The following is a 27,828-nucleotide window of genomic DNA, read 5'->3' on the forward strand; positions in this document are numbered from 1 at the left end:
CAAAAGAACACCATTTATTTAAAAAAATGCCTTCATAAATAATTTGATATGCTTTAAACTCCCATGACCAATACAAACTAAAAAAATTTGACTGACACCACAAATGAAGCAGATAAATAGAAACACCATAACTGATATAATTCAATCATAAACCTGAAAATGGTCGTCATCCTTAACAGGACAGCGATTAATGCTTCTTGTATTATTATACTCATAAAGAATATACTCAAATAAAATAATGTTCAAGGGAATATCTGCACGCATAATAGTAATATCTGCTATAATAGTGAATATATTCTAGCAGGTCTTATTGCTTCACAACTGGGAGACACACGCACGCACGCACACACATTCATACACAGGAACACAGCCTATCAACATAAAGCTACAGTGAGTACTGCTCTTTTATAAGCTCTCTTAATAATTGATATGATGTTAATATATTAAAGTTGTTCTGTAATGTAAAACATTAAACAAATGTCATATGAATCAAGAAATGGAATCAATCCAATAGCCCCCGCACTATATCTTCGCCCATTGTGACAGTTGGGTGGTGATGAAAAGATTTACACACTTCAGTTCACATCATTGGTTTAACAGCAAAAAAATTAAAATAAAATAAAAAATAAAATCTAAATACAATTTATGTAACGGCTACACTGCTCAGAAATTCTAAAACATCACAGAAGAAACCCCCCTACCATAAAATCACAAGATACAAAATGTACAGAAAAAAGAACAAACACCAGGAAAAGATAAATAAAAAGTTAAAGGAATGATATTTACATAACATATTCAAGTAGGTACCTCTTGCTTTAAGTGAATGTTGTAAGCTTCTAAATGCTGTAACAAAAAACAAAGAGCTATTTTATAACATTGTTTGGGTGGAGTGTAATGCAAGACAAAATAATTTCAAAGACATTCTCTTCAGTTGATAAATTGTAACTATTTCAGGTTACGAAAGTGGTACATTTTTGGCTTGTTTTGAATTAAATTCATATTCTCTATCTCTAACTTTACGAATGGGATCTCATCTAGAGCTAGATTTAGGCTAGAAACGGCTACCAGATCACCATCAGAGCTACTATGACAAAAAAAAAAAAATGTGTCTATTGCAAAATCATAAAAACCATAATTATCAAGCTTTAACAGATTACATTCACTCAGGCCCGGTGGACAAAACCCAGAATTGCACAATAAACAATTTGGTGAAAAATATTGTTTAATTTTTAATCTAGAATGGCTCGTCTGTATAAATGTGTTAAATATAAACCTAAATGTACTTGTAAATCATTACTGTGTAATTACAGGAAACTGTGGAGTAAATCTGATGTAAAACCACACAAGTCACAGTTGTGTATTTGTGCACCTAACGAATATTAAGTAATTGTATTAGAACTGCATGTTTAGAGGCACTTCAGACAATTGGTGATTAGCTACTAGATTTTAGGGTTGGTTTGGAACATGTACAAATGTTACAAGGTAATTTAATGATGAGCTAAGCATTTACCTTCAGTAAAATCTGGGCAAAAATAATTAACAGCATAAATCATGTTTAATCCTTTTAGTGAATTACATCTTTACATAAGTGAACGATGTAAAACATAAGACACAAATGAGTTAAAAACGTATGGATTTTAAAAGGCACAAAAACCTTAACAATGATATAAAAAATAAAACTGATCAAATACAGTTACAGTAGTCAAACACTCAGTAGAGGCATTAGCAGTGCTTGGTGAGGTATGCGTAATTATGTGCATGATAGCGAAATGTATCGTAACCGTGTTTGTGTACGTGTGTTAAGCGAGCAGTTTTTAGACTTCAGCAGTGTCTTTCACCCTTGCCAGAGGTCATGACTCACCTCGAGAGCCATCAACTCTCAGTGCCATAAAACCAGACAATCTCCGCCCACTCGCGTCCCTACTCGCATGACAACCGCTCACGTGATCCAGACCTGGGGGAGAGGACTGGGCCGAGATCTCAACAAATAAGGGTTACCCTGGAGACAAGAAAGCCTCACAATCAACTATTCCCTTGTACCCAGCATGTGCAGTCAAAACACATTTGACTTCATTCTTTATGAATAGATATGCGTCCGATTATTTTCAGTTGTAAAGTAGAACCTGAAGAAGTTTGATCCTAGAGATACCAGTCTATTGTGGAGAGGGTTTTGCTGAAGGGGGGGGGGGGGGTGTCGGAGGGTAACCTTCCCCAGTGGAGAGATGAGTGTGTGTCTGTGTCTGTCTGTCTACACATGAGAGCGGGAGGTCAGGTTGAGCCTTAGAGGCTGTCTGCTCCTGAACGGCAGGAACCACAGGATCTTCCAGCGAGTGCCAAACACCTCAGCCATTGCTTGCTGCCATGACCGCCGTGGTCCACTGGGATAGAGGAATAAATTAAAATATGCAATAATCACATTTGAAATATGAACTATAGAGAGAAGCTAAGAGCTTTCGGAAAGACTGGGGCTAGGTGTCAGACATTTTTTGCTCAAGTGAATATTTCTCATTTTAGGTTTACATTTTGAAAATTAACTTCTATATAGACACATAACTCTAAACATCTTGGCTAAAAAAAGCTATTGAACAAAGTTATGGTACTGGAAGAAAGATATGGTTTATTGAACACAAATTTAACCATTGCGCCCAACGTTATGGAACCTGCTATTAAATGGTTATTAGGGTTACAGTAAACCAATTATGAAATACAAAACAATTAAGAACAAAAGAAGAAAAACAGAAATGTACAAATATCAAACCACTGTTTTAGCCAAATTCAGAATTTTCTCTTTTGACCAAGTGTACTGTTCTAAAGTTCAGGGTTAATAAGATTTTTTTACAAATGTTTTTTAACATTAAGGTCACCAAGATAACATTTAATTAATTTCAGCATCATTACTCATTACTTACAGTGTCACATAATCCTTCAAAAATAATTTGAAGAAGCTGATGCTCTAAGAATATTTGTACTACTTTTTTTTCTAGTTTTGTGGCAACCATGATTACATTTTCCCAGGAATCTTTGATTAATAGAAAGTTTTAAAGAAAAGTTTTTTGAAATACAAATCTTGGTCACACTTTAGATTAGGGTCCAATTCTCACTATAAACTAACAATTAACTACGACTTTTCCCTCAATAAACTCCTAATTACTGCTTATTAATAATTAGTAAGGTAGTTGTTAAGGTATTGGGTAGGATTAAGGGATGTAGAATATGGTCATGTAGAATAAGGCATTAATATGTGTTACTGAAATCTTTTGTAACATTATAAAATATTTCTTTATATTTGACCATTTTGATAAATGTAATGCTTCCTTGAATAAAGAAATTACCACATTTTTAAATTACCTCAAACCAAAAATCTTACAGTTGAGCTGTAACAAGTAGCCCCAATCTCCACAAAGATGTAGACGGCATTGCATTATTGTTAAATGACTGAACTGATGCTGCAAGTTTCGATACTTACATGTCTTCCAATAAGTGCGACATCTTCTCTATGGTCGTTGTGTCCTGTTGTGGAAAACAACAGGATATTAAAGTATATTGCTTGGTATCAGCAAAGAACTATGAACATTCTATTTCTTATGAATGTAAGAGACAATACAGAGACAATTCATGAAATCGTTTATGACAGTGAGTCAGTGGATGCGAGGGGGTGAATTGGATTGGTTTTTTGATCTTTCCCACGCTGGGAGTGAAAACCGCTACAGCATACACTGAGACAAAAGAGAGACAGTGAAGCTGACAGCAGCAACACTCCCTTGGTGCCCTCCTCACCTTGCCAAGTTGGCACAGGGGCAAAAGGGCATCTGCCTGCGGACAATGGGACCGCATGCATAGGGATGCTAAAATCCCCCCTGCTTGCCAGGTGAAGAGACACAGCAAAAAAACCAGACTGAATATGTAAATAAGGTAGGATTAACAGAGGCGAGACTGAAGAGCCTGTTTGTGTGAAAAATTGTGGACGAGTGATTGACAGTGGCTTTCTAGAACAATCTGTGCTTTGTGTGCTATCCACAAGTCAAATAAATAAAAAGGGCTCCATTCCTGAAACCATTAGATGTTATGTAAGTTGCCTGACTTGATTTGTTGAAGTCGATGACTCTACATTAGACATGAAGTCAGATTCACATTGTGAATTGCTAGAAGACACACTCTTGGCCCAGAGCACCCAGTGTCATGCCAATCAGACCTGGCTACACTTCAGGCTGAACTGAGCTGCCCTCAGAGAGCATGCGTGAGGAAAAGATCTTTGCAGGGATCAATAGTTAAGTCAGCTTCCACAGTTGCTATGACTGGCACGGGGCTATGCACTAACCACTCTGTCAGCGGTTAAATCTTCCAAGACATCACAACATGGGATAGCGGGGTGAAAGAGTAGCTTGTGCCTTAAAGCATCAGGACTTTCCTGGCCTTTGGATAACGAGACGGCTTAAGGGTAGTACAGGACACAAGATAAGACAGCTTAACATGGGCTTTTAGCAACACAGGTTAGATTAGCACTGTCAAATGTAGTCTCCTGCTGGAATGGGTTAGAGTCAAAGGTCACTTAAAAGAAAAGAATGGCTGGACACAGCTTGTGTAATAATTAAGAATAACATGGTCACATTTTCAGCCTTGTGCAATTGAGCCTGTGGCGGAAGACACAGTCCAGAGGGTTTGGAGAGAGATTGGGTAAATTGACCCACAACAAGTGTAAATTGCTATCTTGATCTGAGTTAATGGTTGGAAATTTGTAATGAGAAGACAGAAGACACTTGTACTCAAACGACAGAGGATAGGATGTGAAGTTGGATGTATTCTTTGACACACTTCCACAGCATATGTTGGACACGTAGGGGTCAAGTGATCATGACTAGACACTAGAGAATAAGATTAATGGTATAAGTGTATTCTTTTTAAAGGGCTGCACTTTTTTTGCAGAATTTAACTAGGTCACTACTAATCCTCTTTTGCATCACATGAAGTCATCAATTAAAGGATCAGAGTCGAACGTGATTATCCCACTTGCCCCAATCACAGCCATGTTTCAGGCCTAATCAACAGAGAAAGGATGGCAGACATAACGGAAGTAGAAGAGGTTTGACCACCGTACACTCACCAGAAAATGGGGAACCGTATGTCTCCAAAGTGATAAAGAATAATTTCAGACAAATCATTGTTTGTGAACATATCCGATTGTGGAATGCTTTAAGACCAAGCAGAATCCTCTGCCGACTGGTTGCTCCTGCTTCCCAGCGAGCGGGACGCATTAGCGGCAATTCCCTTTCACTCTCATTGTTTTGATCTCAGCAAATCAGTTTGGGCGAAAGCAGACAGCATGATTAGTGTTCATGAGCCACATCCATCCACGCAAGAAAACATGCAATCTACCTGAGGGGAGGCGTAATCAAAAAGGGAAGTCGTTTTTCACTATCGCTAAGTTAATGTTGTTAAATGGAGAAAAACATTTTACATTTAAGTTGCTTTTAGCGTATTCCTAACCTCAGACATCATTATTGTTAGTCTTTTTTTACAGAACACAAATGACCAATAATACTTCAAGCACCACCAGCAGCTCATACTAATTCACTTTAATATGAAAATATGCATTTTATATCCATACTTGGTTCAAACTAAATTTTAGTTATAATTTCTAAGTGCCATTGTAAAAAAAATGCTGTTTTGCTGTTTTGTTTCATAATGTTCAGTTGTTATGCTTTAACAACAAATCATATGCCATATGTATTTATCTTGAAAAATCATCTAAAAGCATATTGTATTTTTAAGAGAGGTTGATGATTTTCAAAATGTGCCTCCCACACTTTTCATATAGTTCTCACACCCCTGGTTTTATCTGAGTCTTTGTGCGAGGTAGTGTTTAATAGAAAGCTGTAAGACAATTTTAGATTGCTGTTATTATATTTTGATCATATTTCATGAATGGAATACAATTGGGATATGAAGTTCACATGAATGTTCCTACGTGCAATTCTTGAAAAATGTATAATTTCTTAAAGGTGCTATAAGCAATGTCACGCGTTTTTTAGGCCAAATTTTTTTTGTCACATACAGCAAACATTTCCTCGCTATCCGCTAGCTGCCTGTCCCCTGAACACACTGTACAAAAAACACGGTCTCTGTAATCCGCCTAAGCTCCACAAACTGCAACAAAAACAAACTGCTGCAGGCTGGACCACGCAGCACAACAAACAGTGCTCCAGCCAATGGCCGGCAAGAATGATTTCCACCCCCAAATCATTCTTGTCGGCTATTGGCTGGAGCACTGTTTGTTGTGCTGCGTGGTCCAGCCTGCACCAGGGGACATGCAGCTAGCGGATAGCGAGGAGATGTTTGCTGTATGTGACAAAAAATGTTTTTGGCCTAAAAAACGTGTGACATCGCTTAGAGCACCTTTAAGAACATCTTAATTTTTTACTTAAGAAGAAAATGAAAGGTGACTAGCCCAATGAAAAATACCTCAAAGCTTGTCTATTGAGCTGCCAGCAGATTACCATAAATTTCATAATAAGCGCACAGGCTATTTTCATTGTAATATGTATTATATCTAGCTAGCTAATGTTCTGTTTAATGCATCTTACATATGGTTATTTAAGACAGGTTGGAGGTTATCCTAACTTTAAGAAGTAAAAAAATTTCAATCTTAAGAAAAAAAAAAGACAAGAACATTCTTAAGAAAAGTTTTTGGGAATACAAAATATTCTTTTTTTCTTAAATTAGAAAATAAGAAGAAATTGGCAGTTCAGAAGAATTTTATTCTTAAGAATGTTTTGTGAATCCAGTCCCTGGTGTAAACAGGCCCTTATTGATATGAACAAGTAGCCTCTTGTCTTTTCAATTAAACCAAGGATATTTGGATTTAAAATCCTCAACTTTTGTTAGACTGACATTATTTAATTTTTGTTCACAGATTTGTCCAGGTTGTTGGTGTAGCTCAGTGATATGACAGTACATGTACATGGGTGGGGCATTGAGTCACAGCACGTTACTACTACACCACTGTGTTCTGTCTTCGTTTTTTCTAGCCTAAATTTCAAATGGAGGGACAGAAATCTTTTTGAAATCGAAAATTCTTAATGGTTTTTATTTTTGAGTAAACAAACCCTTTAAGGGCATTACAGATAATTCAATGAAAAGGTTTTTACTACATATTAATTAGCACAGAATAACTAAACAGTATAATAGTTTATTTAATCTTTGAATCAAGCATTATATGATGGAAAATGCACCTTTGATAAAAAATGTGGAGGAAAAAGTCCTGAAAGCAGTTCACACAATGGAGGAGAAACAGATCTACGTGGTTGCCGTTTGTGATAAAAATGCTTAGTGTGATGGATGATTTGTAGACATGCTAATTTTAATAACGCTTGCAATGATTCTCAAGACATATAAAAGACGCTCATTTGTCGCCACCTACTGGCGTAAATATGTAACATCACTAAACAAATCAGTGAACGAATCTGAACGACTCTTTTTGGTGAATGGAATCAAATGACTCAAGTCACTAAGATGAATAAAAATGTTCACCACTAGAACATTCTAAGAATGCATCAAATCTTTTTTTTTAAGACAAAACCTAATACTAAAGTATCTACAAAACAAAGCATGAAGAGAGTCTGTTAGTTAAGTGGTATTTAACTCACCATGGTGCACAGTCCTGCCTTACAAGCACAAGTAATCTCTATGACCAAGTCAGACCAAGTTAAACCTGCACAGTTAAACTAATGTATTTACTCACTGTGAGGATTCCTTTGACTTGTGTGTAGAAAAGGCTGCCCATTCCACCAAACATAATCAGCCCCATGAAACAGGACCCACGTAGAAGAGCCAACTCATGACGTACTGCAAACTCCGCCTGAGAAAGACAAACATTTAACACACATGCTATAAATTCTCCTGGACAAATCAGACTATTCCCATGTGACATTTTTATGCTACACATATACACGAGGAGGATTTTTGCACTACAAGCTATAGGAAGTGATGTGACACACTGCTTGTTTTCTTTCGCTGAAGGCTTTTCTGTGACTATTACAGCAAACACATGAAAACACAAAGTACACAAAATCCACAATACTTTGCTTCTTATAGGAAAGTTAAGCTTTTTCAGGAGATAACGCCACTATCTCTTCCATACAGCCGTTTCTGTGCCCATACAGCATCTCTCGCTTCTCATCTGCGTCTGTTTACTTGCACACAATGCTCCACAGAATAAACAAAAACAGGAAATTGAGCGTTATGGCCTTTTATTTACAGGCGGTCTACCGTTGCCATGATGGCTCAGCTGTTCAGCTGCATTCAAGTTGGAATGATGCTCTTGTGAATTTAAATGCTCTGACAGAAAATACACCACTATATTTCTGATTCCTTGAGACATGGGAAAAAACAAGTGCCACAACTTTACCTGCCATTAGTTTTTTAAACTAGCACAATTTTCACTCTAAAATGTATCAGAAATGATCACTGTTTTTTTTTTTAAACACAAATGTATAATTTAATTAATTTCAACTGATTTCATTTTGATTCTCAAAATTGTGAAATTGTATTAAATCCCTCACTACCCCTAAAGCCACCATTCATCAGACATTTAAAATACATGACCAGACCATAAGACTAATTATCTACTAGGAGAAACAGAAATATAAATATGTATTCTTAAAACACAAATATATAAAAAAAAAAAACACTACTATATCTTGACAGCAAGAAGATGTTAATCTTAAAAATATTCATTTTTCATACGTTTTCACAGCTGTCTTTTGGTCTACACCATCGAGATTTATGAAATCAAAATTAAATCCAGATTTTATCCTGAAGGTCTGGTACTATCTGCTGTGAGTTCATAAAGATCACACAGTCTCTTAGCTTTATACTTATTTTTTTTTAAAGAAATTGTTTTATATTTATAACTGTGTAGCAACAACTGTGTCATAATCAAGAATTTCTATCAGGATTTTTTAATCAGTTAGGGTAAAAATATTACAGAGCAAATACCATTATTTGAAAGCAGCAATAAAATATGCAATAGAACTATAAAGGCTCAAACTTTGGAAAAATGCTGTTTGCAGGTGTGTTTTGGGTTAACTGATACGGCATAAGACCAGTACAAACGATCATTGCATGCAAATACAACTGGTGTTAAATTCAGTTTCTCTCATTCAAAGCTTATTCAGTACTTAACAGTAATGCTGATGCCACCTGCAGACCCCTAATCTCAGTTAAGAGGTGCAAATCCAGTGCTAATCATCTGCCTCCATTGAGAAGATTCTACTAAACCACAGAGTAATAAAGTTAGCTAAATGAAAAATAGCATACTACAGTTAATATTTAGCATATTTCGTATATATTCGTATATAACAATATACATTTGTCAAAATGCAATGCAATGTACTTGACTTAACTATATGGATAGTTAAGTCAAGTACATTGCATTGCATTTTGACAAATGTATATTGTTATGCAAAATATACGAAATATGCTCCAATGCGACAATATATCCAATGCGACAAATGAACTGTAAACAATAAATAAACCACAATTTTTCATTTGATTCATTATTTAAACAGTCAAAAGATTCCAAAACATTTTGGCAACTAGGAAAATTAAATGGTAATAAATATAATTAAATTATTATATTATATTACAATATTATAATATATCCACATTTTTCTCATTTTGTTTAAATATCCAGTTTTTTTATTTAGCACTGTCCTTCAGAAGGAACAGAAGATACTTACATGTTTCCCGGAAGACAAATTAAGTACAACGTTTTTTGTTTTGTTTTGTTTTGTTTTGTTCAGGATTAACAGAAATTAACAGAAATTAACATGCATTTTGTATGATCTCTCTTATTTTGTTAAAATTATTCACATTTTCACAGATTCTGCAAGCGGTTCACATACTTTTTCTTGCAACTGTATATAATGTAAGTATCAAAGTTTACAAAAAGTATCATGCTATTACCATAACTGTCATAGTACTACCATTGTACTCATTTTTTTCTTGTATTGTTCATGGAATTTCTTTGGTTTTACGGCCAGTGTTGAGTGTAATGCATTAAGAAATAAATTCATGTAATTTACTTATATTTCCATTGAAAAAAGTAAAATAAGGGATTACTCTTAATTTTTATGTCATTTAATTACAGTTACTTCTTATGTAATTGCATTAAATACTGTAGAACAATTCTATACAAAACAATAGTGGATTTAACAACAACAAAAAAGTAACATCTAATGTTAAAACGTATGTTTTTTAAATGTAACCGTCTCCCTTCCCTTTAAATACTTTGACCAGTTTAAGAATAATTTATTCTATGTTATATTATTTATTTGAAAGAATTAAAAGAGCAGTTTAATGTCTATCCTTGTATTGTTCAACTGGTCTAGGTTGCTATGGGATTTAGAAAGTAATTATTAGTAATAAGTAATGCAATACTTTCTAGAGACAGTAATTAGTATAGTAGTTTAATTACACTGTCGATAATGTAATTAGTAGCTACTAGTAATTATTTTTTTAGAGTAACTTACCCAACACTGATTACTGCCCATATGTGCTCTGTTTGCCTAAAACAATGTGCACACTGAATTGGAGGGAAATTATAAGGTCCAGCCACATGACTTACAATTGTGCTTTAAAATAGTTATTCAAAGATTAAAACCCTTACAGTGACTCAAAGAACTTGGGACAGTATAAATATAGGTGTGTAAATGTAAGATGGTCTTACCCGGTCCACCGAGGACAGGGGCTGGAAGTAGTAGTACTGGCAGAAGTCCAGCACCAGAGTGTAAAGACTCAAAACCTGAGTGTAAAAACACAGCTGCAAAAAGAGCCAGTGGTTATCCTCCCCGACACAGTTATTAATCCTGCACAGAGAGACAGCAGTAGTGACAGAGAGACAGAGAGAAAGAGTTTTTTACATAAATTATTATAAGTGCAAATTAATTTCATTTTAATAACTAAAATAAAATAAACAATCTCTATTCCAAATACAAGTGAGTCGGCTTGCTACAGACACTTTGAATACACTTTGATACTAACCAGTGGCAGGGGGGGCATTTTCAAGCATTAAAGAGAAAACACCGTCTTCACTTTTATCTTTTTACACATTTATTTCCCACATATAATAGAATGAGGAAAGGAAAAACAAGAAAACAGCAACAACAGACTAGCATGTTGACTACTTGAACACACATTTTGCTCCTTTCTTTCTGGGCAGCAAATTTCTCAATGACTCTCTGATTAAAGTCAGTCATCTCAGTAGTGTGATGACGTGTGCATTTTTCAGTTAGATATTTGAGGTCTCTTACCCCCGTTGTTGTCCACAAAACTTCAGTACCGACACTTAGAAATAAAAGACAGGGAAAGCAATAAAGGGAATTGTTAACAACACATCCAGCCAGCCACCTACGTTTCTCATAACAAGCGCGTGAAGCTCTGAATGTAGCTTCATCCTGTCACTGGCCTGCGGCTGGATTTGTAAATCGCGTTGGTCCGGCTCGGGATCCTTTATAATTTTTTTTCTACCAACGAACGCCTTGTGAAAGAATTTGGTTTAACTGCTGCCATCTCTACGAAAGTGATCATCCTCCTAACAAGGTTTTAACGGAGTCGGAGTGACGATGTCGCCCGCGCACTTTCGCTTTAGTGGCCAAGAGCGTAAAATAGAATGACAGGTGACGAGAACCAATCAGATTGGATAAAATAACATGCATCCAATTCTGATTTGCCAGGGACGCAGCGACCTGCGTCCGGAGGAGGATCTTTAAGAAACCAATTAGAGACCAGCTTCAGGTCACATGCTGCCCGTATATTTTTGGACTCAGATAGACATCCATTTGTCCGGCATCCCTCGCGCATGAAACATATTGAAGAACATATAAAATAGTTAACCCATCAAAGCCAGTTTTTATTAAATGCTGAGGCTCTTACTAACAGCCAGCACATCGTATGAGTAAACTATTTTATTTTTATTTCACTTTTATATCATTTTTGTATACATGTATATTTCTGGAATTTTGATGGGGGCGGCGCCCCAGCGCCCTCTATTGACCAGCCGCCACTGATACTAACATGTTGTTAAACTAAGTGGCATGATACGGTTATAGGTATAAAAATACACAACCGCAGTCTATGCACTTCACTACACACTTGGAAATTCGGCTGATTGTGCGCCCCTGCTGTTGAGGCTAAAGGCACAATAATTAGCTATTGCATGATCTGTATTGTATTTCTGTACATTTCTGTAATAAGGATATTACTTTGACAAAGTCAATTGATAACAGATTCCTCTTAATTATAAACGTAAAATGCATTTTCTGTAAAGCTGCTTTGAAACAATATGTATTGTGAAAAGCGCTATATAAATAAATATGAAATTGAACCAAATAATTGACGGGATAACTGGCTGACATGAAAGCCTGAGATGAAAATGGCCAATATAATTTATTAAGTTGGATGTCCACCTTAAAGATAATCACTATATTCATAGTGATATAACCATTATTAATCATATCATATGATAAACTATTTATTGTTACAACTGTAAAGCCATATTAAATCATTTTGGGATCTCCTTAAAAGCAGTGTAAATTATTATTTTATTTTTGTACATTTTTCTGTATTTTTAAAATTACCATATTTTAATGACAGTATATTTATTATACTTTATCAGAACAGAATATGGTGCAAACTTTGCTAAAGTGATTGTTTTGAACAAACATTAACTTTAACATTAATTTAGCTAAAGTATTTGCACAAAAAGTGTTGCATGGTCAATTTTCAATAACATTTCAAATCATATACTATGAGTAAAAAGCGGATTTTCCTTAAGGTGTGCCTTTAGCACTGTTCCACCCTAATAACCTAATAATGATCAATTAATAAAGACTAATTAAAGAAAAGTGATTTAAGTCTGAAAAACATTGATTTGGCATGAATGTGTAAATGCAGGATTACAAAAGAAATCATACAGCCATTAATGTGTGTTTTAGACAGCTGTCTCTATGACATTAATGCTATTCTCTTGCATTTTAAGACAAGTAACGGCACAGGAAAAAGCACTAGAATAAGGAACATGAGAGAAGAGAGCTGAGAAAGAGAGAGAGAGAGGAGAGGAGAGCAGGCAAGGTTGAACTATTAGTCAAACGAAGACGGAAAACGATATGGCCATGTTTTTTTTCTCCTCTTCCCTCGGCCATTACAGGTGATGACAGGGAGTCACGATTTGCTGAATCCAGACAGACAGCAGCCTTCTTCAGCTGTACTGTAGGGCTGGACTTAACACAGGCTTCTCTGGTCACTCGATATCGTCTCTCCTTCTGTTTTACCCCTCTACAGAGACTTCATTAAACTTCCTCCATACAAAACCCACCAGGAATGTAAAGCTGTCTGGGGTACAGGGTCCTTTAAGGTTATACTGTGACCTTAGGTCAACATGCCAGATTTCAGTTTGGATCCTAAACCATCGTAAAGATATCAGCACGTCTCACATAGTCATAACAAGCCGTAGAGCACTTGTATAAAATTACCCTTTTTCGGTCACAGTTAAACAGTTAATAACTAATTTACTGGACAATTTTTGCACAAAACATATGGATAAGATATAGATACAAAACTTTTTTTTAAAAGACTGCAATGTCTCAAACAAAAGCTGGTAGTAGTGTATTGACTTTATTGTTTTTATTTCTTGTTAAAGTTTTACCAGGGACAGTGGTGGTCCATGCGACGGACACAGTGGCCGCAGCGGCTGCAGTGGTGTGACCTCTTTGGCCTCATCAAGTTGCATTTATTGCACAGTTCCCAGTTGTCTCTCTCTGAAACGACAAGGCAAACAAAACCTAAAACAAAACAACTAAATCATCAACTCATTTTCAGTGTTGAAACCCTTTACAAAACAAACTGTAATTCTAACCTCAGCAAAAAAAATCTAATACAAAAGTCTTCATTGCCATCTAGTGGTAATCAGATAGAATGTTTATTTTCTGTTATTTGGTATGGATAGCAACTGCACTGAATAAAAAAAAAAAAAAGAGGAAACAAGAAGAAAGAAAATTAAGAAACAGCCAAGAGAGGGCAGGGCGCTGGACATTATAGCAAAAACATTATAATTATTGTTTTATACTTTTAAAACTTTTCATGAGGAATAATATCATGAATAAATAATAAAGTCCAAAATACTTGACTATACAATCATTAAGATCACACTAGAGACTATATGTTCCAAAATCTCTATGATGTCATGAAAGGAATTGTCAGAAATTAACATGGGCAAAATGCCCCAAAATGTTTAATGTGGGGACAAACATGTCCTTACAGGAATAATATGTGGCATGCCAAAAATATTTACATAAATGACTTTAGTTTTGACTAGTTTCACTAGATTTCACTAGTTGGCTAATGACATTGATTGTCTATGTCAGAATATTAAGAGTGTATTTCAATCCACTTAACCAAGATACAGTGGGGGAAATAAGTATTCAACATATAAAAAATAAAAATTATTAAACGGTTCCAATGCAGCAATTTTCACCAGATATTGGTATTAACTCAAGAAAGCTACTCAAAACTAAAGCTAAAGCTAGATAAAAACAAATCATAATATTACAATAGATAAATAAAGGTTTTAAAGTAATTTTAAAGTAATAAAGTAAAATGAAACAGGAAAAAGAAATATTGAACACGCTAACTGAAATTATATTTAATACTTAAAAAAAAAAGGGCTTTGTTTGAATTGAAAGCATCAAGACACTTCCTGTATGAACAAATGAATCGCTCACAGTGCCCAGGTGGGATTTTGGTCCATTCTTCTAAACAGACTGTCTTTAAATATTGACTATTCCAGCGGACCCCCTTGTGAATCTTTATTTCCTTCCACAAATACTCTATTGGGGTTAAGCCTGGTGATTGACTGGTCCATTCCAACAACTTTATTTTCTTCCCCTGGAACCAATTTAGATTCTCCTTTGCACTGCAGTATGTATTGGATCATTGTCCTGCTGGAAGGTCCACCCGCATCTCATCCTCATCATCCTAGTGGATGTTAACAGATTAATCAAGAATTTCCTGGTACATGGCTCCATTCAGCTTCCCTTCAATAATATGGACTCTACTAGTACCATGAGAAGAGAAACAGCCCCATACCATGATGCTTCCACGTCCAAACTTTACTGTTGGTATGGTATTTTAGGGTCATATGCGGAGCCATTTCTCCTCCAAATATGGCGTGTGGTATTATTGGCAAAAAGTTTGATTTCTGTCGCGTCTGACCAGACTACAATTCTCTCAGTATTTCACAGGCTTTTCCAAATGTTGTGTAGCAGACTTCAAAAGAGCTCCAGCATGCCTTTTCTTCATTAATGGAGACCTCCGGGGCGAGCGTGCGTGGAAGCGGTGGCGGTGGAGTGCATTGCCTATGGTTTTCTCTATGACAACTGTACCTGCTGCCACAGAGTCTTTTCGAGTGGTCCTTGGCTCTTGGGCTACTTTTCTGACTAACCTTTTGACTACCAGATCAGAAATCTTGCGAGGAGCTCCTGTGCATGACCGGTTGATGAGTGATGTTCCCTCCACTTGCAGATAATGGACCCAATGGTGCTTACAGGAACATTTAAGAGTTATGAAATCCGTTTGTAACCAGTGCCGTTGTTATTTAGCCCAACAATCTTGTTGCGAAGGTCTTGGGAGAGCTGTTTAGCTCTAGCCATCATGAGAGGTTTGCATACTTGCATTCAGAGGTGAGTAAGCCTTTTTCTAACCTATCAACTTGCACTAACCCAGCTGATTCTAATTTGCACTGGTAGGAGATAGAACTACTTAGAGAAATATAACTTGTTGTAGATTGTAATGATTTCTTGATCTGCGTGGATTTCTTTAGGTAATACCAATGTTTGGTCAAAATTTCATGTGAATAGCGGCATTGGAACGGTGTTTAATAAAAGAAAATGTTGACGTGTTGAATACTTATTTCCTCCATGGACCACTGTATATCAGTCTGATTTGTTGCCCAGCATAAAATAACCAAAGGGACAGAATCTTGGACAGATATGAAAAAAGAGTGGCCATTTGCAGCGCATCTACATATTGTATCAATACCAAGCAAAATAGAATGTTGCTAAAATTGCGAATTACATTTTTTTTCTCTGCCAAATACAACCTCAAATTCAGACAACTCGCCTGAAGGTTGCCTTTAACATCATTAAGCCAAGAAGATATCAGGTAATCTAAGGCATGACTTGCTAAGACCAGCCATTCGGTGATCACTAGCTTAGCGACAAGCTGTTCATAGTATCAGAGTCCTAGCTGAGTCTGATAAATCTTTCGGCAAACTGCCACTACTTACAAATCCTTTAAGAAAATCTAACAGCCTGTGGTGACTGGTAAAGGTTAGAGCAGGATAAATGACAGAGATCTGTAAAAAAAAAAAAAAACCCTCATCCATAGTGATGCACTTAAAAGGTGAATTTAAGTGTAAAAGCAAAACTCCAAAAACAATTACAAGGTACACTATGTAACGTTTGGCCCTCTAGCAGTTAAAAACAAATCTACATGCATTTTTCAGAAGAACTGAAGAACTGTGTTGGTTGTGCTTTGGCTCTGCATGACTGTGCGGATGAATATGACCCTTCACAATAGATAATGCTTTACTATGAACTCCATTAGAGAGCATAGATACATATGGCAAAGTATTTGTTCAATTACATACCTAAGATGCACACCGTGCGATTTATAATAGTCCTTTACAGTTGTTCCTTGTCAGACTGTACGAACAACACTAAGATCTAAGTTGTCATTAATGTCAGACTGTACGATAGTCAAGGCGTGTTATAAACGGATGCACAGAGTTTTATATCATCAATCAATGATGCATTTGGTGACAGTGAGCTGCATTACACACGGGATTGAAATAGTGGCTACAAAGAAATCTCGAGCTCTCATATTGGTCATGATTTGTTTTGAAAAATTAAGACAATTTGACAGTTGTTGTAGAAGTCACACTGCAGGATTGTACGCCAAATCTTCTGACACTGCCAGAATTTCGTCAAATTTGATCGCAACGCTCGGCTGCCGGTGAACATGTCAAACTAACGATCAAAGACTTCAGATTTTAGCCTAGGATCAGACGAATCTTTTAGGATTTGCAAAATTTGTCTCAGACGGCCAAATCGTCGCCAAAATCACACAGTGTGCACCCGGCTTTACTCACCTGTTGAGTAATAAAAATGCTTTTTTTTTTTTACAACATTTCAAATCCCTCAGGTCTCGCCATCTCCAAAAAGTAAAACCAATGCTGATTGTCATCTTATTACGAGCTCTGTAGCTTTCTCTTTTTTGCCAGCAGACTCTCCTCTATTCGCCATTTTTTTAAAAATGGAAATAATTATTCGGCGGTTCGAGATTTAGCATGCTCCATGTCAACCTTTCTTGCTCGCTGTGTCAACGATGCCACTCCTAAACGCTTCAAATTAGCCGGAGCAACTGTTCTCTATTTACAGATATGATGAAACATGCACAGGCTATTGACGTATGTACGGAATTTCCCGCAAAACCATACAATCAGGGTAAGACAAAAACACATTGGAAGAGGGATTGGTGATGTATTGAATGTAATTTTGTTAATTTTAAACAAAAAACAGTTACATAGCGTACCTTTAAATTTTACTTTTCAAACAGGTTTTTCTGAACAAACTATTGGGCTATTGGGGTATTGGGCTGACGGGATGCAGAAGTATACAGAGTAGTTGCACTTTTCAGAGAAATCAACCCTTTGAAAGGGTTACTTATGCTGTCTCTACATATGACTTATGCGCAAATCCTCATGCTGCAGAGTGTTTACTGCGGCCATTTTCATAATTCTAATCCCACACACCACATCATTATTCTCTCCACCTTTTTCCTACGCTCCATGATGCTTTGCGCAAATTATGGGAGTACCCTCCATTAAACTGTAAACAATCAGCTAATATTAATGAGCAAAAACTGGGTACAATTAGGAGACATTATTCTCATCACATCGAACATCAATAGGAAACTTAAAAGTGAAAAGTATTTACAAATTACTATCAGCAGACCATGACTAACCTCAAAAGCTCAGATGAGTCGTTCAGCAGCAATATAATGGACGTGTATGTTGCCTTAATCAAAATGTTCCATCAGCCATTCATGGCTGTTTCAAAGTGTTTCCCCCCCATTTTGACAGCTAAATGTTGCATTTCCCAGCTTTAGAAATACTGATTACTCATTTAAGGAGAAAAGTAGAAAAAAGCACGATTTGAAAAACCGGGAAAGAGATGTGAGAAAAGAGATTTGGGGAGAAAAAAAAAACAGGAGAGTAAATCTGTCAGTGTCTGTCATCTTTTTTATTTTAATACACCAGAACATAAAGAAAAAATGAAAATAAAAAAGAGCTTTTGTCAAAGACATTTTTGTGATATGTCACATTAAAATACCAAGTGTTTGGTTATCATCATTTTCCTGATGGATAAAAATATTAATTGATAAAGTTTATTTGTAGTGCAACCTTATTACCTGAAATGATTGTTTCAGTCTTTTTGAGTGGAAGTTCTCTAGGTATTTACCTCTAGGTGTCACTGAGAAAAATGTCCATCATGTGTTAGTTTACTTTAGAAACAACATTTAGGTTTGTAGTGTCATGTATATTATACAGCATAATCAGCCAATTATAATTTATTTCATAACATAAATATATAATAAATTGATATAATTTAGAAGCAATTATTGATCATTACATCATAATACATTTTCAATCCAGATGAATATTATTAAAGAGTGTGTTCTGTATAGTCCAGGTTAACTACAGCTAAATAACACAGACACAGACATGCTAACCCATTAACTAGCTAGCGTATATCATCAACAATGTTGGGGGTAATGCATTACAAGTAACTTGAGTTACGTAATCAGATTACTTTTCCAAGTAACTAGCAAAGTAATGCATTCCTTTTCAAATTTACAACAAAATATCTGAGTTACTTTTTAAAAAAATTAACGCAAGTTACTTTTTCACATTTATTTGACCGGCAGCGCTCTTGTCCCCATGTTGAGAAAAATCGTGAGTAAGTGCAGTTGTGTGTAAACATGATGGTTATTGTAGTTCTATATGTGAGCATTTACTCATCTCACTTGCACAATAAAGATTCAGTACTCCTCAAAATGAATAAAATCAGTCAAATGAAAAAACAGAGTACTATGCAAGCCTCCAAAAATTAAATGGTAATTAAAAATATATATTATATATACAAAATATATATTTTTTTTGCATTTAATCTACCTTTATTGACCAATGTCTTGCTGCTGACCTTTGATGATTCAGTTAAACATGACCAGCTTTTTTTGGTTTTTATTGGTAAAACTTTTTTTCTCCTGCGTCCCATTCTTCCATTATCCAGAATGGCAGCACAGCACAGCAGAGCTGTGCCCTCTACTGTTCATGTGTGAATTTGCATTTTTACCTCAGCCTGATAGCCTAGAAATCCAATTTGCAGCCAGGGTAGTCTAGCAACTCTCCGTTGGCTTGCGAGCTGTAAAAACCAAACTCTAGTCAGGCCAATCACATCGTGTATAGAGTCGGTGGGCGGGCTTAACATAATGACGGCAGAGTTGCGTTGGTTCCGCGTGCTACTTGTAAACAAAGAAGCTGGCGAACAGCTGTCTTTCGAATATGCTTTGACAGCGACTCTGGAAGACTTGGAGTTAAGCTTTTCTTTGAGAAAAGAACAAAGAACGGCACTGAAGTCATTCTTTAGAAAGGAAGATGTGTTCAGAGTTTTGCCGACCGAATACGGCAAAAGTTTAATTTATCAACTAGCTCCGCGTCACCTTCTTCGTTGCTCTGGTTGGTTGTAGTGCAGAGGGAATTTGAAAGACAACCGTTTATCCCGCCCCTCGAATTGAGCCCTGTCAATGGTGTGCTCCCAGACCCAACATCTTGATGTGGGTCTGGCTTGTCAGGCTATCAGCCTGAGGCTTATTAATTCAATTTTGGTATGAAGAGGTCTTTACATTTGCACAAAAATAGAACTTTTTTGTTATAAAAAAAAAAATAATAAAAAAAAAAAACAAGCCCAGCCCAGGTGAGAAAAAGTAACGCCAAAGTAATGCAAAAATAACGTAACATTACTTTTCTTAAGTAACTAAGTTACTCAATTAGATACTTTTTAAGGGAGTAACTTCCCCCAACACTCAAGCATAACTCAAAGTAACAAACATTTAATTTCACTTATGAAACACAAAATGAGCTAAATTAGTGTTCATCAATGCTTTATGTGAGGCATTTCAAACACTACCATACTCAATATATATCACCCAATATCTGTGTCTACAGAAAACAACAGATCCCTAAATGCAAAAAAAAGAAAAAAAAACGTGTACCAAAAAAGACATCATTGGATCACTTGCACATTACTGTAACATTCTGAAAATGGTCTAACATAAGTGAAGGTATTAAGACAGCCACTGAACAGAGGTAGACTGCCCTCATCTGGTTAGTTAGTGGAACTTAGAAAAGAGGATAGAAAGTATTTGCTCTCTACCAATGACTCACTTCTTTAATTAAGAGAGAGCAATGCTTTATATTTGTTTCTCACTGTTGTGAATTTAGCTTTAGCCATTTAATCAGATGATAAAAGCGGGTCAATATTTTATTTGTTATTGATATTCAATGAATGCATTCTGAACTCCAAGACGCAAGGCCACTTATTAATAAAGCCTTCAACATGTGTGAAACAAAACTATATACTAGAATACAAGTATTTGTGCTGTGTTATAGGAAAACGAAACAGAATGTATGGGGGAGCATTATTTCTTTCATACCTCCGAGTGGAATTTTGGGGTCCTGAGCAAGTTTTCCGGGGTCGGCGGTGGAAGCCCTGAATAATGCTGAGACACACAGCAGTGAAGCTAGATAGTAACCTGGAGGAATAGATAAAGAGAGAAATTTCACTTTTAACCACAAAAGTCACTATAACTAGAAATGAATTGAGGTCAATCAGATATGTAGAGAGATTTTTATTACATTGCTATTTTAAAACATTAAAGCCACAATATGTAATTTTTCTCCACTAGAGGTTGCTTATTCAAAACAAAGGCGTAACTTGTTGACGCCTGGATTTCACAGAGCTTTTATTATGCCACAGACGACCGCTTCCGCTTTTTCCGGTCATGCGTACGCAGTGCTGTTTTATCATATTAGATACATTATTTGAGTGTGTTGTTGAAAGTTATGTTATAATGCTTCTATGTGCGTTCACTCGGCGGCTACTATGAGACACTTGTTACACATTGATTGCAGCAAGCTAGATCGAGATTAGGCATGGTAAAACATGATACCTGCTAAATCATGAAAACTAGTTTTGAACAATAAGGCTAACTGTGTTGCTCACCTGTCTAATGAAAAACATAATATATTAAAAGCGTCTTTGGTGTTTCCATGGTTTCTACAAAATAGTTCTGCTACCGGAAATCGAGGGTAACACAGGTATGATGTCATTTATAGGCGGCGCACAGACATGGTCTGTGTCCTGGTTAAAATTGCTTATTTCTCTGGATTTAAACATTCTTGGAAACATTTGGGCCAATGTAAATACCCAAGTCAACAAAATATATAACATTGTTCTAGTGGTTTTTGGATATTTTAGTTCAATAATCTTACATATTGTGCCTTAAATGAAAATTAAACATAAAGCTTCTCCAATTAATTCACCTAAACCACTTAATGTACAAACAAATGTGGTTTTATTGATAGTTACAAAAGGTTTCAAATAAATGCTTTCTATTCAAAGAATCCTGAAAAAAAGTATAAAAAAAATAAATAATAATAATAATAATAATTATTATTATTATTATTATTATTATTATTATTATTATTATTAATAATAATAATAATAATTATATATATATATATATATTAAGCAGCATAACCATTTTAACAAATGTTTCTCGAGCACACAATCAGCATATTAGAAGAGTGAAGACTGGATGAGTGGCTGCTGAAAATTCAGCCTTGCCATAACAGGAATAAATAAATAGCATTTTAAAATATATTAAAACAGTTATTTTACTGTTTTACTGTATTTTTTATTAAATAAGTGCATCCTTGGTGCAACTTTAGGGAACTCGCCGACCCCAAACTTTTTTACGTTTCATTGACTTCCATTTACACACAGCAAATACAGAGGACAGGAAATGTAGGCTCATGCAAATCTTAGTGCGTTCCAAAGTTCAATTATGGTGAACTCTGACCCTGTGAATTTGTATCACTTGAAGAGGTGTGACCAACAGAATATCAATGTTTCATGACGTGACCTCTTAGCTGAATTAAAAAAAACAAAAAAAAAACACACAATTTTTACACTACAGTAGATTACATAGTTTTACATTTTGGATGTTTTATATATTGAATAATGTTCTTTAAAAAGAGTGTGACGTCATAATTCGACCGTTGAAGTGTCTATAGAAATTTTGCATGATTAAAGTCTAGTGCAGAGGTGGGCAACTCTGGCCCTAAAGATCCACTTTCCTGTATAGTTTGGATCCAACCCTGAACAAACACACCTGAACAAGCTAATCAAGATCTTCAGGATTACTAGAAAGCAACAGGTATGCGAGTTTCATCAGGGTTGGAGATAAAGCCTATGCTTGCTTAAATGTTTAACACTATTCTTTTGCTCTTTAATATTTCTTTCAAGAAATGCAAATCTAGATATGTTCACAGAGTGTCAGTTCTGGTTAAAACTGTTGTACATAAACCTGTTCTTCTATTATACTTACTCTCATGGTGAATGTGACCTCATTATCTCAATGCTTTGCTCTAATCTAAGAGGTATTCAGGTTTTAACTGACTCATTTGTAGCTTTTCCTTACGACCTGCACAAACCAGATTTCAGTGAAACTATTCTGCACTGAACCTGACGATACTGATTAGAACACTTAATAGGGGCTGTTATCAATAGAACGTGGTGAGAGCACTTACAGAGCACAAGTGTAGCAGGTATATGTCCCTCCGCATAGTGTGGCAACAGCACCAGTTTGGGAATGAGGAAGCTGTTATAGAGCCAGACAAACAGGACCATGCTTATGCAAAACCAGCCCATGGGGTCCACCACAAAATGCAGTCGCAGCTTCATCCTTCCGGATAGGGTATGTGCCAGGATAACTGAAGCAGCTCCTGATCGTAAACAGAAAGCAGTGTTTGGATTAATGGTGACCAAAAGTACCCTTTAATGTGGAACATATTGATTTGTCCACGGCCAAAATAGGATATGAAAATGCAACCAGCTTGTACAAGTCTTCACAAGCACATCAATTGAGTTCAAATGGAGCAAGCATAAAGCAGGGTTCAAAAAATTCTAAAATCTACTATAGTGGTTTTAATATTTTGAAACAATCATTACAAAGAAAGGTTATAACGCAAAATCATGTCAGGTCAGATGTTCTTGCTTCCATTGCTCTTTGGATCATTTCAAACCATGCAGGAGAACATGATCATCAGGTTTCTCACAAACCTGTGGAATTTATGCAGCTCGAGAGACATACCAAATACGCAAAATTCTGAAAAGCATGGTAGTTTTTCAAATAAAACCTTCACACTATTATCCTAATAATATCTTTCATTATTATTTTTTTTATTTAAAATAATGAAATAAATGACTCACGTTAACAAAATGTTCTTAAGACTTTTGGACCACATTGTATAAGAATATATCAAAATCAAACCAACCTATTCCACCAAACTCTGTTGGCACAGATAACATGAATGAACAATGAATGACTGTATTTTTATTAACTAACATTAACAAAGATGAATAAATACTGTAAAAAATGTATTGCTCAATGTTAGTTCATGTTAGTAAATAAATTAACTAATGCTAACAAATGAGACCTTATTGTAAAGTGTTACCAAATAAAGTATTAAAAATGGATGGATATATACATAACGATAGATGATTATGCTGAAGTGTCCCAGTATTACTTATGGATTGTATTTTTTAGTATGATACCTTTACAGTGCTGTGCTGAAATGAAGAGGCAACACATTTCACAGGTTTCCATTTTGACACATTTTGCAGGTTAAATTAATAACATTATTAAAGGGGTGGTAAAACACATTCTTTTGAAGGCTTGATTGTGTTTGTGGGGTGCACTGTAACATGTGTTCATGCTTCGTTTTAAAAAAAATTGCATTATTTTTCACATATTTGACCTTTATTCTTTATTCTACACTGCTCTGTCCCTCCTTGTAAAACGGTCTGATGCTTTCCGGGTTGTATGAAGCCAGTCCCTCAAAAATATGCAATGGGCTCTGATTGGTTAGCTGGCCCAGTGTGTTGTGATTCGCTAACCGCCTAGTGCACGTTCGTCGGAAACGTCACGCCCCTTCCCTTCACCGGTAGACTGTGCTTTGGTCAGTATTAGAAACGATGGCGTCAATAAAACCATACCAATCTGAGCCCGAATCAGACCCAGAACATTTTAGTGAAGATGATCGAGCAGAACCTGTTCAGTCCTCAAGAGTAAAGACTGCGGGTCTATAGTGATCGCTGCTGAATGGCACTTTTGTATTTTTAGAACGATTATAGCCAAATATCTGTGGCAAGAACTATTAACCCAAAACGAACACTAACACTGGCTTTACCAGTAGCCAAATCAAACACAGAACCATGTCTAGCATGCCTGTAGATAAACAATACATAAAAGCTCTAATCAAAGAATCATTTACACTAATGCCAAGTTCGCTGTTGAGATTTTAACGTTAGGTGTTTGTAACGTTAGGTGTTCGTCGGATAACGTTAAGTATGAATGAGCATTTAACAGACTGGTTTGCAGAACAGTGTTGTCATCTGTTTACTTCCTTGCTACAACGTACAATTAACCTATTACAGGAAAACACATCGATGAAAAATAAATCAGACTTACAGGTTGTGGCCCGTTAACAGCTTCTGTTTGTAAATCCAGCTTTCAGGACAAGCCGAGGCGCAAATCCGGCATTGAACTCGCGAAGATTGTGGATGTTTTCCTCCGTAAAATGAGCAGCGCGCGCGTCGTGCATCCACGCACAGGCAGTGTTTGTCTCGCGCATCTGACGTTGTGCAAATCCGGCATTGAACTCGCGAAGATTGTGGATGTTTTCCTCCGTGAAATGTGCAGCAGGAGGCGCGTGATTTCACACTGAACCGCTCATGAATTGCAACGGACGAATATTGTCCATTATGTCACATTTTCCAGTCTTCTCCTCCGACCCTGTCTGTCTCGTGCTTTATGATGGGCAGCATATATCTGAGACCTGTTCCCCTCTGTCTCAAACACATGCATATAACATGCTGTATGTTAAACTCCCATCCCCAGACCAGCAATCCGGATGAAAATAACAGTGTTTCGACGGCATTGCAGCAACACCACTCCTGCCTGTAGCCTACCACTATACCACAACAACAGCGATACAAAATGGCCTCACCCCCCCCCTTATTTAATATTCACAGAGGAGGTGTTTATGTAAATATTGAGCCTGGTGATGTCACCAACCCTGGAGGAATGTCTGTAGTCGCCTACTGGCCGTTTGCTGTAGTTCTTAGAAATGGATTTCTTTAAAAGCAAATATCTCCCTTTGCTTTAAACTTTGAACGTTGTAACTTTGCAGATGTTGTTTATGCTCAAGCAGCAACATTACACGCTAGCTAAAGTTAGAATAGTGAAATCGTGGTTTACCACCCCTTTAATAAATAATAAGTCATCAAAGTAAACACTGCAGGTCGTATTTTCAAGTAATTTCAGGTGATTTTGTTCATTCAGTATGATTCACGAAACACACACGAAAACAAGAGGTGGAATTTATAGTGTGATGAAAAGTCAATGATAGCACAAAGGAGGAATTGCCTCCTCTCACGTGACTGTTCCCCATTCATTCTTAATTACCCCCCACCAAACCCACAGCACGGGTCTGTTAAAACTCAGTAGGCAATTTTTAAGTAGAAGTAACTGGATTAAACATTCTGAATGATATACATCCACAATCTGATTTGTGATGCAGCCTGGAATCATAACCACACCATGTTGGTTTGTTGGCCATATTGGCCAAAGGAGAACTAGCTCCTCAACTGAGCCTGGTTTATCCCAAGGTTTTTCTTCCCCATTCTTTCACCGACGGAGTTCCTTGCCACTGTCGCCTCTGGCTTGCTTAGTTGGGGACACGTAATATTCAGCAATTTTATTGATTTGACTGTACAGTCACCATACTGATGAGAACTGAACTGAGCTGGATGATGACATCATTTACAGAGATGCTTTATAGATTAATTGAATTACTTTCATATTTTATGATCTTTACAGTTATTGAACGGTATAGCTGCTACTCTGTCCTTGCTAAAGGCCGCTAAGAGACTAAGACAGGGACTCTATGCATTTGTGTCAACACAAACATAAAATATCGGTGAGGCAAAAGACAAAGACACTATTTGCTCCTTTACAATAGAACTGAACTCTGTTTGCATCATTGAATCATTATTTTCCTGTTTATCCCAGTAAAACTGTTTTAAAAAACAATGTCACTATATAATAAATAAATAATATAAAGCACTATATAATAAAGGTGACTTGGCTTGACTTGAAAGACGCTGCCTCGTGGTGTACAGATTTGTTGACATAAAGCTTGCATATGAAGGAAGTGGATGGATGAAGCTTACATGAATCAGTGAAGTACCACTTTAAGAGTCTCAGTCCACAGAAACCAGCAGCATCACAATGGTCCTAGCCATGACAACCTGAAACACAAAACAAACGCTGGATAGCTGTTTGTTTATGGAAACCAGTCCAAGACACAAACCGACAAAAAAAAAATCTATTTTAGTCAGTATATGTGCCAGAGCACACAACAACAAAGGTGTTCCGAAAATGTTAGTCCAAGGATAACACAGTATTTTGAGATTTTCAATAAAGGTGATGAATGAGGTCACATGAGAGACACCTACTGGACTGCACTGGCTTTGTTCATACATACGCCCAACTGATCTTGCGAAATATTTGACCAATTCTAACAGACATAGGGCGAAAGAAAGAAAGAAAGAAAGAAAGAAAGAAAGAAAGAAAGAAAGAAAGAAAGAAAGAAAGAAAGAAAGAAAGAAAGAAAGAAAGATGATTACTTTGTTGTGATTCCTCATAAAACAGCATTTCTATGCATTTTATAGAAGACCTGGACTTGACAGTTCTCTTGATGTTACGAGAACAGCCATAGTTTAAGAACAAATCAGTTCATTTCATAAACAGTCCCGACTAATAAAAATAACTAATGTAAACGTGTTTCTATTTTTAGGGAATTTCTGTTCTATTCATGTCTACTCATTATATACTCACTGTAACTAGTAAACATGTCATGGCAGTGGCTCATGAGTGATGCCCACGAGGATGATACACAGCTGAATAAAATATCTAACGTTAACTCTCAAAGGCAAAACTTGCGAAATGGAATATGACATCGGATTAGCGAATCAACATAACACTTACTGATTTTCTCACACGTTGGTGTCTCAGTTGGGTGTCGAAGGTTTGGCGTTTGGCTTTCTAAGATTGAAAGATAGCTGCTCTCTTCCTGGACTGTGATTGTACGGAAGCCGCACTGCCCGGAACGCTTTTTTTTGTGTGTGGGCAGCGCCACTGAACTGTCACAATGGCACGAGTGCGGTCTATGTGAGAAACTGATATTTTATACCTCTGAAACTGAAAGCACTTATAAAGATTACAGTGGTAACACAAGTTTCCAACATATAGCTAATAGTAGGCTACTACAAATTAATTTGGATAGACACTAAATAAAAATAAACA

At 36.3% G+C, this 27,828-nt stretch overlaps 1 protein-coding gene across 4 annotated transcripts; it reads right to left on the bottom strand.

The window, feature by feature from the left end:
- zdhhc21 (zDHHC palmitoyltransferase 21) lies at window positions 1-27,628 on the bottom strand. Of its 4 annotated transcripts, XM_079840121.1 has the most exons (11): window positions 27,511-27,627; window positions 26,979-27,040; window positions 26,694-26,771; window positions 22,988-23,182; window positions 20,830-20,928; window positions 13,703-13,814; window positions 10,727-10,865; window positions 10,530-10,565; window positions 7,739-7,855; window positions 3,467-3,510; window positions 1-2,378 (listed from the first exon to the last, which is right to left on the bottom strand). In XM_079840121.1, exons 4-11 carry the CDS (start codon window positions 23,139-23,141, stop codon window positions 2,249-2,251), a joined length of 831 nt encoding a protein of 276 aa, XP_079696247.1. In that variant the 5' UTR covers window positions 23,142-23,182; window positions 26,694-26,771; window positions 26,979-27,040; window positions 27,511-27,627; the 3' UTR covers window positions 1-2,248. The 4 variants fall into 4 exon arrangements, with proteins under 4 accessions (XP_079696247.1, XP_079696249.1, XP_079696248.1 ...); XM_079840123.1 differs by lacking the exon at window positions 10,530-10,565 and having other exon boundaries at window positions 27,511-27,628; XM_079840122.1 differs by lacking the exon at window positions 26,979-27,040 and having other exon boundaries at window positions 27,511-27,624.
- Between the last annotated feature and the right edge of the window lie 200 nt (window positions 27,629-27,828).

This window comes from Gobio gobio (genome assembly GCF_949357685.1).
Source record: "Gobio gobio genome assembly, chromosome: 2".
Taxonomy (NCBI): Eukaryota; Metazoa; Chordata; class Actinopteri; order Cypriniformes; family Gobionidae; genus Gobio; species Gobio gobio.

Coding starts and splice junctions, on each gene's coding strand:
- zdhhc21 (XM_079840121.1), bottom strand. CDS start 23,141: ATGAAGCTGCGACTGCATTTTGTGGTGGACCCCATGGGCTGGTTTTGC. Junction 13,815..20,829: donor CCCCAAAATTCCACTCGGAG/GTATGAAAGAAA, acceptor TTGTCGTTTCAG/AGAGAGACAACTGGGAACTG. Junction 2,379..3,466: donor TCGCACTTATTGGAAGACAT/GTAAGTATCGAA, acceptor CCTCTATCCCAG/TGGACCACGGCGGTCATGGC.